Source organism: Taudactylus pleione, unplaced genomic scaffold, assembly GCF_031769625.1.
Source record: "Taudactylus pleione unplaced genomic scaffold, aTauple2 ptg000803l, whole genome shotgun sequence".
Classification (NCBI taxonomy): domain Eukaryota; kingdom Metazoa; phylum Chordata; class Amphibia; order Anura; family Myobatrachidae; genus Taudactylus; species Taudactylus pleione.
This window is the reverse complement of record NW_028285205.1, coordinates 1674584-1691022: the sequence shown is the minus strand read 5'-3', so window position 1 is coordinate 1691022 and position 16439 is coordinate 1674584. Positions and strand designations below refer to the sequence as shown.

The 16439-nt window shown below is 42.3% G+C and overlaps 1 protein-coding gene across 17 annotated transcripts in view; it reads right to left on the bottom strand.

The window, feature by feature from the left end:
• The window catches only part of BCAS1 (brain enriched myelin associated protein 1), a 158780-nt gene that overhangs the window by 65103 nt on the left and 77238 nt on the right, over positions 1–16439 (bottom strand). For 13 of the 17 annotated variants that reach the window (XM_088458030.1, XM_088458032.1, XM_088458031.1 and 10 more), the window contains 2 exons: positions 3365–3514; positions 2359–2394 (listed from right to left, as the gene is read on the bottom strand). In XM_088458030.1, coding sequence (XP_088314156.1) covers positions 2359–2394; positions 3365–3514 — 186 coding nt within the window. Of the gene's footprint in view, positions 1–2358; positions 2395–3364; positions 3518–16439 lie in introns of all 17 variants that reach the window. The other 4 variants (XM_088458034.1, XM_088458040.1, XM_088458047.1 and 1 more) reach the window with 2 other exon arrangements.

The window sequence follows — 16439 nt, the reverse complement described above, 5'->3', positions numbered from 1 at the left end:
CCAATGCGATATGTCTGTGAACGACGTCGATCACTGACATATCGCTGGAACACATTAGCCGACGGGCACCAGATATATTGGTCGATTAATTGATCGGCCAATATATGTGTCAGTGTGTACCCAGCTTTACACTTCCGCTCTGCATTTGTAGAAGATGTGCCTATCTGATCATTTCTATGTCTGTCATTCTCTGCGCATTATCTAGCCAAATTTAATGCTTACCCACAAAGACACACAACCTAGAACTAGCACATGACCAATTGCCATATAAACACACATAACAGGCTATGCCTCTTTGCCTGCTGTAAGCAACGGACTATGGCAGTGATTCATAGATGGATGCTAACAGCATTGTCTTTGGACGCAGCAGCGATGCTAAAACATGCAGGAGGCATATCAGGACTAATTTCGCCTCGTGCTAGCACCCCAGGTCCGAGTGTTGCATCTGAAGACGTAGCAACAGATCACCATCGCAGCCATCTAAGTAAGCTTACTCAGCCTGGATACTGGAACTGCTCAGCCAGGGCCAGGAAATCTGTGTCTGAATATGCAGACCCTGGCCTTGGCACATCTACAAACCATGGGTGACAAGTCCCCATTTTGTAAAATGGGGACTTTTGACTGCCCCCTCCCCACCTCCAAATGGCTGTAGCCTGTCAGTCAGGCTGCAACTTAGGGGGCATTGTGAGCGATCTCACAGAGCCCATTCTGCACATGCGCAGTCCCCCAGCCATCGGAGATGTATACAAACCACCGAGTTTGCGTACATCTCTGAATCAAGCCCTATATACCCTTAAAATACAGATTAGAAACCAATGCCATATAGAACACAACAGTCCCATTATATTTTTGAGAAACTGTTAGCACACAACAAGCAGGATTGCTACACCAGAGTACTGGCTAAATGTACTAAGCGGCGGGTTTGGTTTTCTGGCAATTTTCTTACGGTTTTGTAACCTGCGGATTTACTAAGGCCAAAAGCCTCCACAAAACCATCAAGAAAACTCAGTTAGATATAGAATACAGTATTATAGCCATCAGCAAACCTGCCCAAATACTGGCTAGGCTCAGACAGGTGTGATTGCTGGAACAGCAGGTAAATTGATTTTGACAGACAAGATTGACTGACAAGAATATCATCCAATTGAACTATGGGGGAATATGTTGCCAATCACCAGACATGACTAGACTTTAACAGAAATACACAAACAAACAAAAATATAAACACTCAAAAATAAAACACACAATCAAACCACACTCAAACACAAAAAAACACACACAGGACATTTTTTTTTTAAAAAGCACCTAGACTATAAGGAACACAAACCTCAAATATAGAATATATACGACCAATGGGCCTGATTCATAGCTGGACTCAATAGCGATTAAGGAGATCGAGTGATTGTTTGCCATTACGCATGCGTATAAGCCCACTACGCATGCACTACGATTGCATTGCGACTACGGACGCAGAGAGGAATCCATCGCTGAGTAAGTGACAGGTTGTCAGCGGTTGGGGGTGGTGACAGGAGCTGGTCTGTAAAATGCAGACACGTCTATCCGTTTAAACGCCGTTTCATGGACGTGTATAAATTAGCCCATGTGATCTCCTACGCAGCTTTGCATGTCAGAAGAGTTCCCAAGGCTGCGGCAGTCAGTCCTGCCGCAAATGAAAGATGGGTGCTCGATGTGACTGATATGTACGCAGGTAAGCAACGTCGTACGCAGATGAGAAGGCAGCAGTGGGCGTCCTTATGCTTGGATAAGCTTTGCAACCAACAGCATATTTTCGCATTAGTGTCCATCTCTGAATCAGGGCTAATATACGGAACAATAAAAAAAGACAACTTTAATGTAAGAAAAAAACCTCACCACAATCAGCAATCACTTTATATATTTCTGTTACTAATTTCCTACAACTGTCTCCATAGCCACTTACACTCCTCACAAACCCACACAATGAAAGAGGAAGCGATCAGCTATCTGTTTCTATTATGTCAATTGAATGGTGCATTTCAATAGCAATTAGAAAAGCACCATTAAATGAATAGAAAAGATTCCAATCCCCAATGGTTTTGCTAGAAAACACCGCTATATAGAACACGCCAAAGCGGTTTTTCATTTCTATTCTGACGGCAATCGATGGTGGATTATGTTTAGGAATGAAAGCCACTCTCTAGTAAACATTATCAATTAGGCATAAAAAACACTGTCTATCCGAGGCGGGTTCTAAAGCACACCAAAGCCTCTACTTAGTATATGTAGCTCCGCATGTTAATCTGAGGAAGTTAGTAGGCTTAAACTATCATTACACAGACTGGGTTGGCTTATACAGTATGGAGCACATTTCATACTTACGTTGCTACCACTCGGCTGTTGCTCCTCCTTTTTTGTCTGTAACATAAAAATACAATTAATTATAGCAGTATTATTTAATGCTATCAGGTATGCTGTGTTAAGTTATACAATTTAGTAGTCATTTTGGAACAGTATGGAAATAATGATGATGGAGCATGCGTTGTAAGACCTATTGAATCTATAGAACAGTAGATATTTTTTTGTTTTACTATTAATATTTTCTCTCTTTTATGAAAGCACGTGATGAGCAGCATTAAAACTATACACAATATTCAGCATATCCATATACTATCTATAAAGAACTAGTGACATCACTGGGGCGTGAGCCATGCTGTCGAATTTAAAGATATTTGTGAACTCTTAATCTGTGTTACCCTGGCTTATACAATGACTTCAACTATATAGAGGCTACATCAGTTGCTTTACTACACTGCAAACATAAATATGGCTGGCTATCTATCTATCTATCTATCTATCTTTTGCAGTCACAAGAAAATTCTTGGCTATGCAATTTTCATCAAACATGTTGTTATGCTTCTAGTGTTATTTTAGTATTTCCTTTTTGTAACTGCAAAATAAGTAGCAAATTATAAATGTTGATAAGTAGACTTGGGACACCACAAGATGGTGGCCTTTGCACAGGACACCACATATTTTATTGACCATTGAAGTTTTTTTTAGATGCAATTAGATATTTCCCTTCAATTGTGAATAATCTGGACATGGGTATAAAACTATAAATAAAGATTATACAAAACAGAAATAGAACAGTAGTTGTGAGTTTACTCAGACACGTAATGGTTACTAGAAATCTGATGATATGATGACACTTGTTAGTTAAATAAAAACTAATAAGATCAGTTGAATCACATGTAGGAGACTGGACGATGACCATAAATGGATTAGTGGGTCAGCATAGAAACACTGTGTCACAGATAGTGTGGAATTTAACAAGTTGCTATCTGTTGCACCAGTATTTCTGGTCGGTCTCTCCACACATACCAACCTTCTGCCTAAACAATCTGCTAAGTGTCCTAGATTTGGGGCTTTCAGACTTCCTCAGCCCCTTATCTGCTGTCTCTGCAGTTTGTTGCACCATGCTCTTGGTTTTCTCCTTTTTAGAAGATGATTTTCTGAGTCCCCCATTTTCTTTTTTCTTCTTTCAGAATTGGAGAAGATATAATGGTTACATGTCTTTCCTTCAGACCTTTATTTGTCACATGTTAAAATACAGTAAAACGATTGTAATGACACATTGTTCAAATGCCTCGTTCATTCGTGGATTAAGGCTACCTTTAGTCAAATGCTGTATTACCGGGTTGGGTACGGGATACCGGCATTCGGGATTCTGGCAGTCAGAATCCCAACGCCAGCATCCCGACCGGATTAGGATACCAACACCTATCGGTAGGTATCCTAACCCTTCTCCTACCCCACGCCCTCCCCCCTAGTGCCTGAACCTAACCTCTCCCTCCCCACACCCTAAACACAGCCATCCCCCCTAGTTCCTAACCCAAACCACCTAACCCTCTCCCTAACCTCGCTACTTACCTTTGGGATTCTGATAGGTGTTGGGATCCGGTGCTTGTTTTCTAAGCGCCGGCATCCCCTTTGCCAAGATAGTGACCTATCCCATATTACCACCTACTCATTTTCATAGAATATATAGACAGTCCTCACTTTGAAGGCGGTAGCCCACTGTAGCCTATGGGCAATACATAGCATAATTAGCCAGGAGAGGGCTCTATAGGAACTCTCCCCGGCAATGGCTACGGTGCATCCTTGGTTCTGTAGACCGTGCATGTGCTGGAGTCCCGGTACAGGGGTGAAGAGAACGCGGATGTAGTCACTTCACTCCTGGCACATCACAGGAATGGGCTCCTTTTGGAGACCCTGTCCCTGCGGGTGGTTTTTGTTACATTCAATGCAATAATGAGCGCTAATATTTTGCACAGATTGCATTGCAAATGCAATCATTAATAAAGGGTCCCCCCTATACCACCCTGGCTCTGCTTTGGCGCTGCCTGTAGTAAGACGAGCACACACCTTCCCATATATGCTCACAAAGTCACTTTTTTAGTGAATGTATTTTATGATTGTGACTGCCTTACTAGTAAATGGTTCCTGTAAGTGCACAAAGGATTGAGATGGGTCATCTTCAGGCCCTCTACTGGCTGCACTTGGCAGTCCAACCTTTCAATATTATAACACAGAATTGTATGAAATTACTGCTTATTTTTGATCAAGATGCTGGAACAATTATAACTAAGAATAATGTTACTGTGTGTATGAGGCTAGCCTCTCTGCTACAGCCTGAGGTGGATATAGCTTGTGGAGTCACTGCCAAAGGAGAAGGAAGATGCGCTGGAGCTGCCATCTCAGCTGTAAGGTACCATCTACACCTAACTTATCTGTGCCCATTACAGCAGCCGGGTTACCACACAAACACATCCAAAAACATGTTGAATGAAAAAAAAAAAAAAAAAAAGCACGCTCACATTTTCCATACTGCCACTTCTAATTTCTGATACACATACTGTATACACAGTTACTGTACGTGGTCCTGTTCAGGTGATCCATGTCAGTAGTAATTTAGGAAATTGAATGTCACAGTAAGTTGGCTGCAGTATATTACATCCCTATTAATCCACTCTACCGCTCCACCTTACATCCTTAGTTTTGCTGCCAACTCAGCTGATCTGTGAGGGCGTGCGGGTGAAAACACAGTAGCAGTGTTCATGAGTGTGATCCACCGAGCATGTAGCAGTGCTGGCAGGAGAGCAAGGGACCAGAGAACATGGACTAATTCTCAGAGCATAAAAGTGACATTGTGCTCATAGCTACATTGTAACATTTACAAAAGGAATATTATTGTGCGGTTGGCCATTTATAAAAATATGCAACTTTGTCTGGAACTTAGGTTGACAGCTATATGTGATGTTTACAGATGTGCCCAGTTACAATTGTGGCTGATCGCACCACAAACGTGTGCGCGCCATGTGTTTCCCCGCGCCTCCATACGCTGCTGTATTCTATGGCGCGCACTGCGATCGCACCATGCATTCCTATGGAGGCGCGTATCCGCTCAAGCATGTAGCTGGGAATACCTGTCTATCATTATTGTACCCCATGTTGGTACATTCTATGGATGAACAAAAGCAAAATCCTGCATTATTGAGTTATCAGAGACGAGAAGTTCCACAAATACAATCTTCCCGTGTTGCTTTGCCATTCTGTGGAAATCCATTCCATGCTGTACTTGCATACTCACATTACACAGAAATTGTAGTCTATGCATATTTACAGGACAGTGACAGTGACAAAATCCCCTTTGTTTTATTTGCTGCACACACATAAATTTGCAGTATATTATTGTTAGCGCCGATAGCAAAAGTTTTTCTGTTTAGTGACAGCCAGTATGCCTTAATTGTGTACATACCGATCTTTAGCACTTTCATGTAGTCGATATTGAGAGGTTAGACAAAGTACTTTTAAACTACATGCTTTACTTCCATGAGACTCCATACATTTGCTCAGCACACAGACACAAGCTTGCAGGGCTGTACGCATTTTGATCACCAAAGAGGTGGAACCAGTGATGTGTGTTCTCGCAAATGCGGGCAATGGGCCTGATTCAGCAGCGATCGCAACTGAGATTACGCACAGAATCGGACGATTATTGCGTTCTGCACATGCGTATGCATAACTGCTGCCATCAGGATTGCTTGTTGTCAGGGGATTTATGCTTGTTGTCAGGGGCTCCATGCTCATTGCCAGGGGTTTCATGCTCGTTGCCAGGAGTTACATGCTCGTTGCCATGGGGTTTATGCTCGTTGCCAGGGGTTACATGCTCATTGCCAGGGGTTACATGCTTGTTGTCAGGGGATTTATGCTTGTTGCCAGGGGTTTTATGCTCGTTGCCAGTAGTTACATGCTCGTTGCCATGGGGTTTATGCTCATTTCCAGGGGGGTTTATGCTCATTGCCAGGGGATTTGAAGGGAGAAGATGCTGCTCTCAGCATCTTCTCCCTGCAGCGCCAGCATTCCTGGCACTTCCGGGAACGCTGTGTGCATTGCGCTCTGCATCTGTCTCTTCCTTGGCGGCGGCCATTTTTGGATGGCTGTTTTCAGCAGATTCCATGCGGACTAGCCGTCCGCATGGAATCTGCTGAAAACGGCCATCCAAAAATGGCCGCCGCCAAGTAAGAGACAGACACTAGAGGTCCAGTAAGGACCTCTAGCATTAGCCTCCTCTTTGGCGGCGGCCATTTTCGGATGGCCAAGTCAGCTTTTTCACCCCCCCGCAATCCCCACCCGGTGCACGTGCACCTTTGGCCCCCTCCCTAGTTGCGGTCCTGGCAAGGGTGTGCATAAATTATCCATTGCAATGCAATATGCAGCTTGGGCTTTCACTGTATGTGATGAGGTTAGCAATTCCTGAGTAAGGATAGATCTTGTGCAAGTGTGTTTAGGCTGAGATTGTACTCTAGGTTACAGATGTTTTTGCAGATTTGCAAAGTATTACGGACGTGGATGTGTGTAAGGTAAGGTGGGCATCCTTATGTTGTGCTGTGACGGCACAGCGATCGCAGGCATTAGCATATCTTCTCAGTGAGACTGCGTGCGTAATCGCTATTGAAATCGCAGTTGTGATCCATACTGAATCAGGCCCTATGACTCTTCTTTGGAAACATATTGTTTGTACCTAGTATAGAACAGGTCATGACTAGTAGTCCTCCAAGTGTTTACACAGATGTGGATAGAGTGGACAGGGGAGGGGGTGTGGGGGATGGGACAAGTAGCAGTCAGGGCGGGGACGGAGCAGTGGAAACGGGCCGAGATTATATAGAGTGAGCATTAATAACACTGTCCATAAAAAAAGGGTAATGACAGTATATTTTACAGCTCGGTATGACATGGGCCTTGAGTGATTAGTGCTTGATTCTGCATAAACTGTAATTCTGTGGGATTGAGGAATACAGGTATATCAAGGATTAGGTAATATTCAAAGAGAATTTTAACCCCATATATGGAGGTTGAGCAGACAGGGTTGGAATAACTGAGAAAGTTCAATCATCATCTATTATGCAGACAAATAGTATAGTAAATCTCTATACTATACTTATTAGTCTATACTATACAGATAAATCTACTGTTACCATATTAACAAACAGGCTATAGGTTTAGGGGCAGCTCAGCTTGTAGGAATGTGTTGTTGGCTAAGCTATCAGAAACATCATTGAAGTCTTGTGACTGGAGGCCGTACTATTGTCTCTCTGACACCAGCTGCATTATGTGTAAACTGAGCTACACTTCTCTATAGCGTCCGTCCTATACACTTCTATCACTTCTCCTCTAATAACTTGGGATGCAATGTATATTAGTATTATGTCTGTGATAGTAATAGGTTGTATATGACTTCACAAAGGTCAGTCTCAGATACAACAGTCCAGGAATCTGTAATAGCAGTAATCATTGTATCACAGTAATCCAAGTTGTAATAGTAATAAGAAATTGAAGGTAATTCTGGGGATTAATATAATAAAAGTGAAAAACTTTATTGTCTAACATAGTGTCTTAATTATTATGCCCCACATTTTAGCCCTGATAAGTATAATTTCTTATAGACGCAAATCGCAGTAACAGGAAATTATGTATCAGGGTTTTTTTTATACTAATATTTTTGTATGGACGCAGCCTTCAATTGTCTAAAAATTAAGTGATCATTTATGTGCTTCGGATCTGGAATAACTGCTGCACATGTATAGCTATAAAGCAGCACTAGTGTAAGAGGACATTACCGGAAAGGGATCCTTCATAAAGATTGTAATGATAGGCTACAATGGCTAATGCCACCTAAAGACGTGCCTATATTATTAAAGTAAAACCCTTTAGTATCACTTTACTTCCTGGTCTGAACTCGGTACAGCTATTGTTTATGTGCAGCCTTCCATCTGTACACGTGCAAGTGGCCATTAACGAAGAGGGATCCGAATGGTAGTATTAGGAATTGGGAAGCAAGCTCTAAAAAGCTTATATTTTAAGAGTTTACACATATGGTGTAATGGTTAGCATTACTGCCTCACAGCACTGAGGTTGTGAGTTCAATTCCCTTTCGTGGGCTCTAACTGTGTGGAGTTTGTATATTCACCCTGTGCTTGCGTAGGTTTCCTCCCACACACCAAAAATATACTGGTAGGTTAATTAGCTCCTAACGAAAATTAACCCTAGTGTGTATGTGTGTGTGAGCATGTGGTAGGGAATATAGATTGTAAGCTCGCTCGGGGCAGGGACTGATATGAATGGCCAAATATTCTATGTAAAGCTCTGCGGAATATGTGGGCCTGATTCAGAGGCGATCGCTCTGAATCAGGGCGGCCTATTTTTTTTTTGGCCGGCCTCCTGGCCGTTTGCTAAGCTGTGGGTGACCACCCACAGCTTTAGCGGGCAGCCAGGTGATGGTCGCGACAAGACCCTTGTGGTAGGGTCTTGTTCCCGCAAACCCCAGTGAACTTCCTGCTCTAATAGAGCAGGAAGTTCACTACTGACATCACATGTGATGTCAGTAGGGCCGTCCCCCTCCGTTTGGCCAGCCACCCCACCCTCGCCACCTACAAAACGCTGCGAGCTGTCGATCAATATCGACAGCCGCCCCGTTTGTAGCGAGCCCCGGAGCGAGTGAAATTCTCACTCGCTCCGGGGCTCGTGCACGCGGCACGTGCGCACTGACCGGCCATCGACCCGCTTGCGAGCGGGTCTGAATCAGGCCCTGTGTGTGCTATATAAATAACTTGTAATAAATAAATAAATAATAAAAATAAATTTGCCAATTAGTTTTATAATATGACAATCTCAACCTGGCATAGCCTGGTTTCTGTTTTGTAGTGGGACACCACACTCTTTCCCTGCAAAGGTCATGCTCAGACAAGCCATGCCTCCCAAACAGCTCACATTTGATGGGACAGTGCTGATTTTGGAGGACTGTCCCACAGCTCCATGATCAAGACGTAAGTCCTGAACTGCAGGGTGTTGGGGTGTTCTACTCTGTGGAGGCTCTTGTCTCCATGGCGCGCGGCACAAATAAATAAAACTGAAATAAAAAGAGCATTCAGGCTATAGTTATGCCTACTTCGGGTATGCCAACACCCACATTGTGTCACAGACATGCCACTGTCTCACTGTGGAGATCTCTGGTGTTGGATGTACAAGCGTCATCTACTGTTCACAGCAAAATGCTGGAAAATTGTGAATGCATGATTGCCTGTGTTTGGGCCTTACTTTGATGTTGGTTTGAATAGGGATATTTTGGGGAGCGCTGTGAATTCTGAATCTGTGATCAAGTTATTTGGATCTTTTTAATGCAAAAATTCAGCTATTGTGATTTTTTTTATTAAATTACCAACATATTACATAGCACTGTACTTACAGAGGATCATGATACAAACAAATGGCATACCAATGCCATAAAACAGAAGGTGTATCTGGCCCTGCCAAAGCAATCTTACCATGTAAGAGGTGTGAGTTACACTCTATACATAAAGTAGTGGAATAGCAATTGTAGAGATTGGTAGGGATACATGTTCATGGACATTTTTGGGAAACAGGCAGTTGGCATTTACAGGACCTGTTCCTGGCACCAGGCAACTGATAACCCCAGGCACAGAACTATTTCCTGGCTCTGGCCAGTTGGTGATTACAGACAAAGTATTATTTCTTGGCTCCAGGCAATTGGCACCACGGTAGTGTCGGGGCTCTGGGTTCTAGCTAGGATAGAATACTTAAGCTGTCAATTGGAGCACGTTGGAATCACTGCACAATTGGTACTGTTATGTTATTAGTGCATGTGCAAATCCGACAGTCTCTGCTCTTGCACTGGTAACTTGGCTGTCTAATGGCCCTTCCTATGTATTATTAGGTTTAATGTCAATGTTCTCACAGAATTCTAAATTAGTTTTTAAACTAAGAGAACTAAATAGCTTCCAAAAACAATATAATTAAAAATGTCCTATGTTATTAAATCCTCTGCAGATGACTTGCCTCCATACTATGACCGACACACAGCGACATGGAAACCGTTCCTATTTTCCTTACTATATGGTCACAAAATGTGCTAAGGCCAGATATGAATTGTGTCATCACCACATCCACTTTACCAATGGTCCCAGACCAGAGGCGCTGAGTGTAACCCGCCAGCAGTGTTCACCAGGTACCCCGCAAGGGGATATGGTCTCTGCGGCATCTGACGGGCAGGTCGTGGCCCCCTGGCTGGGTCACTCAGTACTAGCACTGGAATTTGGGATTAGGACAGGGCTGGAACCAATGGACTGTGGTAATCGGCTGGGACCGATGGACTGTGGTAATCGGCTGGGACCGATGGAGCTAGAGGTGCAAGATGAAATAGTACAGGAATCACTCTGAGGAATAAACACAGGATCGCTCTCTCCTCACGCAGCAAGGGCTGTGAATACAGTTGTACTGGCAGCTTGAGACTTCTGGGCTGCTCCTTTTATCCCCCCCCTGACTAGTGGGGATTGGATGCAGAAATCAGCTGACTAAGTGTCCGCTCCGGATTGGCAAAGTCTGCCTGTAGTTAAGCAGAGAGACTAGAAGGTGTGCAGTCCAGAAGAGGAATTCAGTAGCTAGCAAACACAGACATGCTATAGCAGGGCCGTAGCTAGGGTAGTGCGGCCAGTGCCATCGCACTGGGCACCACAGGTCAGGGGGCGCTGTTTTGGCCTGTCAAATTTCTGTTTATTATCATTCTTGATTGTAGCTTCCTCTTATTTCATCCCCAGCATCTTCTGGCCTCTCCTTTATATTCCCTGACCCTTCCCCATGAAGCCATGGCCCTTTTTTGGTTGATTTATGTCCATTTGAAAAATGAGGGGGGCGCCAATGCTCTTTCTGGCACAGGGCACCACAAAGTCTAGTTACGGCTCTGTGCTGTAGCCTGCAGGCAAATCTGGACAGCTTAACCTGCAGAGCAGGTTGCCGAGGTAAGTCACAGAACAATTAGTGAAACATAAGTCAGGATCGTGACATATTATTTGCAACAGATGATAACTGTAAACTCTTAAAAATTTGTGTTCAGAAGTAATTGTTGCAATAGTTACAGGAGACTATAAAGTATTCTGCAGTTTACTTCAGAGAATTACCCAAGTAACATCAATGGGTATATTTTACTAAAGGTGGATTTTAATCGATTTAAAATCGATGTTGGGTTTCTGGGAGTTAATCAAACATTTACTATAAGAAAATTTTTTATTTAGTTTTTTAAGTATTAGTAAATGTGTGATTTAGCTTCAGAAACATAACATCGATGTTAATCGATTTTAAATCGATCTTTAGTAAATATACCCCCTACTGTCTATCAGCAAGTGATTCTTCCTGGCTGTAACTTTCTCCTGCATGGAATCTTACTGAGTTGTTTGCAGACAAATGCATCTGCTGGGTTTGGCTTGCTTGCTTAGGCTCATGGGAAAATAAACAAGATTTCTTCAGCAGGATATGCAAATGCATATGAGGCTATATTAAAAGTTATGGCTGCATTGTGTGACTGAACAGCTCCCCTGCGTTGTCAATTGTGAATTCCATGTTCAGTACCTGGATCTAAGCACTTTCATTATACTCAGAGTTACATAGTCTTTATTATAAAAACAAAATGCTAGGGGGTATACTTACTAAAGGTCGGTTTTAATCGATTTTAAATCGATCAACATCAATGTTTTTTTTAAGGGGCTAAATCACACATTTACTGATACTTAAAAAACAAATTCAAAAGTTGACTGTTAGTAAATGTGTGATTTAGCCCCAGAAACACAACATCGATTTTAAATTGATTAAAATCGACCTATAGTAAATATATCCCTAGGACTCTGAAAAATGTCAAAGTGAACAACACAGACAGCCATTTTATGATTTGGACTAAGTTTATAAACAAAAAATCCAAACTATGTACTTGAAAGACACTCCAGGGATAATGCAAATAATACAGTAATAAATATTGTGAGTGTGTGTGTGTGTGTGTGTGTGTGTGTGTGTGTGTGTGTGTGTGTGTAGAGGGGGGGGAGTTAAATAGTGGAAAGTGCAGCTTTCTATTTGCTCACTGCAGATATACATCATTACTGTTCACTCTATTCACCGAGAAACAGTTTAAATAGTAAAGACCAGAAGCAAAGTACATTACTTTCACTAATTCGTGTGCTTGACATCATTCCAGAAAATAATTAGGGAAATATAGCCAGGCTGTGTAATATTTATTCCCTGTGCAATTTTCCCATATGAAGTTATCCTATGCAAATGGATTTATTATTTTGTTAAGTTATTTTTATAGCACCAGCATAGTCTGCATATTCTATTGCCCTTTACAATTGGGTACAATTGGTTTTTGCTCCAAGGCAATGCCCGACCACATGTTGCTGCTGTTGCATTGGCAGCAGTGACTGAAATTAATGGGACATCACTGGCACACCCTCCATATAGCTGGGACTTAGCACCCTATGATTTCTGGGCATTCCCAACCCTGAAAAAACAACTTCACAAAAAGAAGCTCTCACCAGATGATGAAGTGAAAAATGTATTGAATGTGAAAGACGCTACTTTGAAAAAGAAAAATGTTCAGAATCATATGACTCCACAGGATCTGAATAAAAAATCAGACTCATTACTTTTCAATCAGCCCTCGTATATAATTATTAAAGGGTTTAAAAATTTTTAAAAATCCACAAATTTTGGAAGTTGTGAGCATACAGAAACCAATTTGTTTTTCTTCATGCTAGGATTGAGATATTAAAAAAGTTAACTGTTTTAAAATGCTTGTGTTTATTTTTTGTTATTTCAAGAATGTCCATACCAAATTTGAAGTTGGGATCTCAATAGGATCTTAAATTAAATTTTATGTTTATAGAAACATGCTGAGAAATTCTGATTTTCAACTATATTGCAGTCAAATATCAACAAATAAATAAATAAATGATACTTGGGGGTAAATTAACTAAAGTAAGTTTTTAGAAGTGGAGATGTTGGCCATAGCAACCAGATTGTAGCTATTATCTTCTAGATGGTGCTAGTTAATTGTTAAGTAGAATCTGAATGGTTGCTATGGGAAACATCTCCACTTTCTTAAAACTCTCACTTTAGTAAATATACCCCTTAGGGGCATATTCAATTAGGTGCGAAAAGTCAGTTCCTGCGGAAAAGTATCGCTGGTGACGTCATTTCGCCAGGCGAATACTTATCCCCATATTCAATTCCAAAAACTTTTCGACGGTGCAAAAAGTCAATGCATTGGAATAGGCTAAAAAGATTCGCCTATGAAAGCTGTCGAAAAAATTTAGAATTGGGGTGCAAACTTGCGAGACCCACTCTGCATCCATGGGACAGCCCCCCAAAGGTAAACTGTGTAAAAAAAAGTTTTAAAAATACTTAAGAACACCCCAAAAAATTACTTTGAAAAAAGGGGTGAAAAAGTACAAAGTTGGGGGGACAAACTTTAAAAACTAGTGAAATAGACTCCAGGGGGGTCCCCAAGTATGCCCCAGGTGTTTTTAAAATTGCAGGTGTTTGCTGAAGGTGGATTTTTTACGTTTTTAAAACTTCATTTTAGCAAATTTAAAATATGCTTGCACCCATTTTCGTATACTCCAAATTTGCTGGGACTACTTATTTTCTGCAAAAAAACGGTTAAATGCTATTCTTCACCACTTCTGCAAAGATGCTAATTAAATGATCTCAATAGCTGCTAAGTACCCCATATATCTTCAGCAGACCTATTCTGGGGTATCTATAGTGATCCCCAATGTTATTTTTTGGGGTGTGACAGGCTGATTGCCCCAAATCTGACAGGACTTTTCACCAAGTACGAATTCGCCGGGTCCCGTTTTGGCCGATTTCGATTTCGCATGGAAAACCAGAGATGTCGGCGAAAAGTCCGGCATGCAAAAAGTACGGGACTTTTCGCACCTAATTGAATATGCCCCTTAGAATCTTTGGGCCTGATTCAGACCAGATTAATGAGCGCTCGCAATCGGGTCAAATTTGCCCACTGGGCATGCGCACGACGGAGCCGGCTCCATCGTGCGCATGCGTGAGACCCGGCTAGCGACGGGTGCTCCAACGCTCTGAGTCTCGCGCCAAAGGGGGCGAGCTGTCGATGGTGATTGACAGCTCACCCCGTTTGGTAGGCGTGCAGGGAGGTGGCTGGCCAAACTGAGACGTTCCCGAAGGAACGCCTGCCGTTTGGGGGCGGCCCCACTGACATCACTAGTGATGTCAGTGGGAGAGCTTCCGGCTCTATTAGAGCCAGAAGCTCTCTGGGGTTTGCGGCCCGATGGTCGCGACAATCGCGACCATCAACCTGGTCGCTCGCAATAGCTGTGGGTGGTCACCCACAGCTGTGCAAGCGGCCAGGAGGCCGGCCAAAAAAAAAAAAACGCCCTGATTAAGAGCGAGCGCTCATTCAGAGCATCCGTCTCTGAATCAGGCCCTTAGTTCTTATGGTCAACATCTCAACTTTTCCATAACTGTATTAACAATGCATGCCAGGTCAAGTCCATACCAATTCTAGATTTCTCTGCTTTTACAAACAATTTATTTTGATGTGTAATCATTTTACCTAAATCATTTATCAGGTTTTTATTTATTTTTTTCAGAGAACATAATGCATCCCTAAATGTTGCTGTTTCCAAAGTATACTATAATTTGTGGAAAAAAAACACACTGCCACGATTAAGAAAGTAATCCCAAAAAACACTTTTTGTTTAGTTTTTGATATCTGACAGCAACATAATGCAAAATCATAGCTGTGGGTGACCACCCACAGCTATACCGAGCGTCCATGATGATGGTCGCGATAGTCAAGACCATCGCGACCATCGGGCTTGCGACGGAGACCCTGTGGTAGGGTCTCGCTGCCGCAAGCCCTGGAGTGATTTTGGCTCTATCAGAGCCAAAATCACTCCCACTGACATCATTACTAATGTCAGTGGTGCCGGCTTCAGACGGTAGGCGTTCCCATGGGAACGCCTCTGTCTGGCAGCCACGCACCTGGCACGCCCACCAAAGGGGGCGTGCTGTCAATCAACAATCTACCCCATCGCTAGCCGGGCCTCGCGCATGCGCACGACGGAACTCCCTCCGTCGTGCGCATGCGCAGTAGGGCACCATCGACCCTCTTGCGAGCGTCCTGCGCTCGCGAGCGGGTCTGAATCAGGCCCAGAGTTCCACTCATCTTCCGAGAAACAGCCTCCCACTTCACTAAGGCAGACTTCATAGATTCAATCAAAAGGGAATACCACCACGAAATGCTACCATTACCGTCTGCTGTAAGGAGCTTGTCCCTAATATAGCGGGGCAGAGTTGTCATGACATGGGGGGATTGCGTGATACTAAATAGCCAGTGTCTTAGTTGAAGGTATTTGTAAAATTCTCTATGAGGAAGGGACTATTGCATTTGGATCTGGGTGAAAGATGATAAAGTACTACTATAGGAGGAGAGTGTGTTGAATCCGCACAGGAAAACTATTTGAAAGTACTACATATAGGACCAACCCAATAATTAGAGAGAAATGTATGTGTTATATATATATATATATATATATATATATATATATATATATATACACTGTAAATCTATTTAGGGTATGGTTGGTGGTGCACCACGGAGAAAGTACAGTATACTTATTAAGAGAGTGCTTAATCATAAAGAATGATTGAGCAAAACAGAAATTTCTTTTTTGGGGGAAATGTTTGTTGATTGTAATATCTTCTTTATATTAAGGATCATAAAACTCAACTTTTAATTAATCATACATATAACACATACTAACATAGAAAAAGATCACAGACAAATCTATTAAAAAATATTAAACTAAAATAGTTATATTTATCTCTCCTTATCTATTATAATAACAAGGAGATATACAAGGGATTGTGAAAAAAAGGGATTTTGTAATCCCACAATCTTAATAATGGCTCAAGAAAATCCTATATATTAGTAGTCTATTTTACAGCTGTGTTTTTGCAGCAATATATGTGCTGAATCACAAAAACCATCAATCATATGCTATACTCATAAGACCAAT